The sequence below is a fragment of the Penaeus monodon genome, chromosome 20 (assembly GCF_015228065.2).
Source record: "Penaeus monodon isolate SGIC_2016 chromosome 20, NSTDA_Pmon_1, whole genome shotgun sequence".
Lineage (NCBI taxonomy): Eukaryota > Metazoa > Arthropoda > Malacostraca > Decapoda > Penaeidae > Penaeus > Penaeus monodon.
Window position 1 is genome coordinate 2,429,573 of NC_051405.1, and position 4,224 is coordinate 2,433,796.

Consider the following 4,224-nt stretch of genomic DNA (forward strand, 5'->3'; position numbering starts at 1 on the left):
TTTTTTTTTTTTTACTTTAGTTCTTGTAATAGGGTGTGGAATAAGCTTTATAGATTGAGAAATTCTTTTTTCTGGTAATTCCCGAAACTTAAGTAATGCCATATAATCTGATGGTTATTTTTGTTAATCTCACTTGTTCCTCTTATAATCAACACATACATGACTTCTCGAGATATGATAAGTAATCCTGTCCATATTGAAAGATCATGCAGTTTCTCTGTATTAAATGGGTACTGATATTTTCCTTGGGCTTTCACTCTTTAACGCGTGTCCTTAATTTCACAGGTTGAAGTTGTCGGATCTGTTTCCGCGGGCTTAGATGCTGCCTGCTGGAGCCCCGACCAGGAACTCCTTGTCCTGGTCACTCGGGATTCCAGTGTTGTTATGATGACAGCAGAGTTCGATCCTCTTGTTGAATTTCCACTCAATCATGATGGTTTTGGTGAGAGTGAGTTCATTAACATTGGGTGGGGGAAGAAGGAGACGCAGTTCCACGGCCAGCAGGGCAAAGCTGCGGCAAAGAGCGGGAAGAGCGCAGCTGTGCCTGTGTCAGAATGGGACGACCTTAAGCCTCGGATCAGTTGGCGCGGAGACGGCCAAATGTTTGCAGTCAGTTATGTCACTAGTGAAAGCAAGTGCCGCAGGATAAGAGTGATAAACAATGAAGGTGTTTTGCAATATACAAGTGAAGAGACTTCTGGCCTTGAGCACTCACTGTCCTGGAAGCCATCAGGTAGCTTAATTGCCTCATCGCAGAGGCTCCCAAACAAACACGATATTGTGTTTTTTGAGAAAAATGGTCTCCGACATGGGGAATTTTCTCTGCCATTCAAGCCTTCGGAAGTGCTCGTGAAGGAAGTCATGTGGAACCAAGATTCCACTGTGTTGTTAGTCTGGCTAGAGAAGCTTGAAAACAATGCAGTAACATCCAGCATTATCCAGCTTTGGACAACAGGAAATTACCACTGGTATCTGAAACAAGAGCTCAAATATAATGAGAAGATTTGTCACATTTGTTGGGATAATGAGGCTCCTCTCATTCTATACCTCCTAACTGCTACTCAGTATTATTACTACAGCTGGACTTTTCACACTGACATATCTCAAGGACAAGGTGTCTCAGATCTGGCCCAGGTTGGAGTGATTGATGGAACCAAATTGAAAATGACCCCATTCAGGCAGGCTGTGGTACCGCCACCGATGTCCGCATATGTGATCACTTTCCAGGACTGCATCCAAGCTGTGATGTTTGCCCCATCAGTTATCAGGAAATGTGAGGCATCGCCAGACAGCTCCCTGTGTGTCGAGGATTCGGGTTTCCTTGAGGCTTTTGACCCTCCAGGTTGTAACAGTAACAACCTGTGTGTTGTTCATGGGTCAGGCATCCTCTCTTTTCTGACGCAGGCTCATGCCAGCGATGAAAACTTAGACGATCAAGGTTGTGGGGTTCAAGTTACCGGAGCAGGAGGGAACGGGTTTACTATCAAAGTAAAAGTTCACAGAGTATTTGCTCAACATCAGATAGAATGGGAAATTGAGCCAAAACCCAAAGAGTCCATTTTGCTTTATAATTGGCTATGGGTATCCAAAAATACAATGATAGCATTTTATAAAGAAGAGAATAGTTTTATGGCTGTCATTGATTTACAGTCACTAGGGTCTGAAGCAGGCAGAACAGTTGTGAGGACTGTTTTACCTCTCGAGGACACAGTCCTAAGTGTTGCTTCTGCTCCAGATGGATCCATGTTGGTCTTACAGTTAACTTCTGGAGCTCTTGTAAAAGCTGATCTGGGGTTACAGAAAATAGAACCATTTGAAGTAGATGGACGTGAAGTGCAGTTTCCAACTGTGTGTCAGAAATTAGCAGTAGCCCCAGTTGACGAAGGAACAGATGTTGCTGTTTTAGGTTTGACGCGTAGAAATCGTCTCTATTGGGGAGACAAGCAACTTCTTCCTAATTGTACTTCTTTCCATATTCATAATGGTCATTTGCTTGTAACTTCTTCAAATCACTTACTTCTCACAATTCCTTTGATGCGAAAAGCTTTTGAAAAACTACTGGAGGGGAAGATTGAGGATTCGTGGGCAGTGAGCGCACGTAAGGTGGAAAGAGGCTCCCAGTTAGTGACAGCAGTGCCCCTGGATATGAGAGTTGTCCTTCAGATGCCACGTGGCAACCTGGAAGTTATAAGTCCAAGGCCTCTAGCAGTCCATCTGATAAAACGCCTCTTAAATGAACACAATTACCACCAGGCAATTGACATCATGCGGAAACAACGTGTTGATCTGAATCTTTTATATGATCACAACCCGGAGGATTTCTTCAAGCACACTGTTCACTTTGTGCAAAATATTGACAATTCTCACTGGCTGGATTTGTTCATAGCAAACTTAAGTGAAGTTGACGTGACAAACACAATGTACTTCTTTAATTATAGTGAGCAACAGACCAAGAGGCCATACCCTCAGAGCAACAAGATTGATGCAGTATGCACAGCAATAAGGGAAGCAATGATGAAAGTAAACCAGGAAAAGTTCCTTCTGCCAATTCTAACTTCATATGTAAAAATGACCAAGAGTCAGATGGACGTTGCTCTGAGGACGGTCCAAGAACTCAAGGACACAAAGGATAACAAGCATGTAGTTTCTGCTGAAGAAGGACTCAAACATTTACTGTACATAGCTGATGTGAATGAGCTATTTGATGTTGCGCTTGGTACCTATGACTTTGATTTAGTTATGATGGTGGCAGAAAAATCACAGAAAGACCCCAAGGAATATCTACCATTTTTAAATGAACTTAGGAAATTAGAAGAAGATTATATGAAGTTCAAGATAAACGTACATCTCCGAAGGTTCAGAAAAGCTCTTGAGTGTATAGGTCATGGCAGAGATCACATGGAAGAATGTATGAACCTCATTGTATCTGAAAATCTGTATAGGGATGCTTTGCAGATGTTTGCAAATAACCATGATATGCACCAAGCAGTATGTGAAAGTTATGCGAGCTATCTGATGTCAAGACAGCATCATAATGAAGCAGGTATGATGTATATGCGTGCACAGAGGATGGAAGATGCCATGAATGCTTATAGGTTGTCAGGAAACTGGAAGATGGTATTGGTTATGGGAGCAAAGTTAAAGCTCAACAAGGAGAAAATGACTGATTTATGTTACGCATTAGTCGAGAACCTGAAAGATAGAAGACTCTATGCTGATGCTGCCTGGATTTATGAGGATTATTTGAAAAATGAGGAGGAAGCTGTCGATCTCCTGGTGAAGGCAAGTCAGTGGGAAGATGCGCTAAGAGTAGCCTATAGATATGGACGCCCAGATCTTGTTGACACCAATATCAAACCTGGATGCATAGAACAGGGGGAAACTTGTTTGCAAGAACTTGATAGACTTAGAGACACCTTCACTCACTACTGCTCTCGTCTTGAGATTGCGAGAGAAGTGAAAGAAAAGCAGCACCTTGATATCTTAGAAGGAAGGGGAGAAGCAAACCTTGATAGTGACCTATACTCAGATACAAGCACAGTAACAGGCATCTCATACACTCAAAGCCACACAGTTGGATCTCGCAGTGGTTCGTCCGTGTCAGGGAAGACCTTTCGTTCTAGTAAGAACAGAAAGAAACTGGAGCGCAAGAAATATAGCACTAAAGAGGGCAGTGCCTACGAAGACCTTGGGCTCGTTGTTGCTTTGCACGAAACCATAACCACAGCAGACCAGATGGCTACCTCAGTAACCGCTCTGGCGACAAGTCTCGTTACATTTGGCATTGATCATAAGGCCGCAGAGTTGCAAACCAAGTTCTCTGCTTTGCTGGATCTCATTGACAAAAACAAGAAAAAGATTTGGCCTCCAGATGTGCAGGCTGATGAAGAAGAACCACAGTTTGGCCCTCACCTTACCACTGATGGGGCAGTCAACTTGTTTGAGAGGAATGATCCAAGGCACATTCCGTTTGCAACACAGAGAGTGAAAGAGCTTGAGCCGTGTCATCGCCATCCCCCACCCGTAACGAGGCCTAAGAATTGGGCTTTGCATATGTTGAAGCAGAAGTGATCAAAACCATTTTGATTAATTGAGACTTTGAGAAAGGAGGACAAAAAACTGATGCTTTCTTATTCCTTTCAGTGATTATCAATAAGATAACATTTTCTTTCTCACCAAAATCAGATTTTGTGTATATTTTGTGTCACAGTAAGAATAAATGTT

General features: G+C 42.7%; 1 protein-coding gene across 1 annotated transcript in view; it reads left to right on the top strand.

Moving 5' to 3' along the window:
• LOC119585580 (putative elongator complex protein 1) overlaps positions 1-4,218 on the top strand; it is an 8,491-nt gene extending 4,273 nt beyond the window's left edge. Inside the window, exon 4 of the mRNA XM_037934248.1 lies at positions 286-4,218. Coding sequence (XP_037790176.1) covers positions 286-4,071 — 3,786 coding nt within the window. The 3' untranslated portion in view covers positions 4,072-4,218. The remainder of the gene's footprint in view (positions 1-285) is intronic.
• The last annotated feature ends 6 nt before the right edge of the window (positions 4,219-4,224 follow it).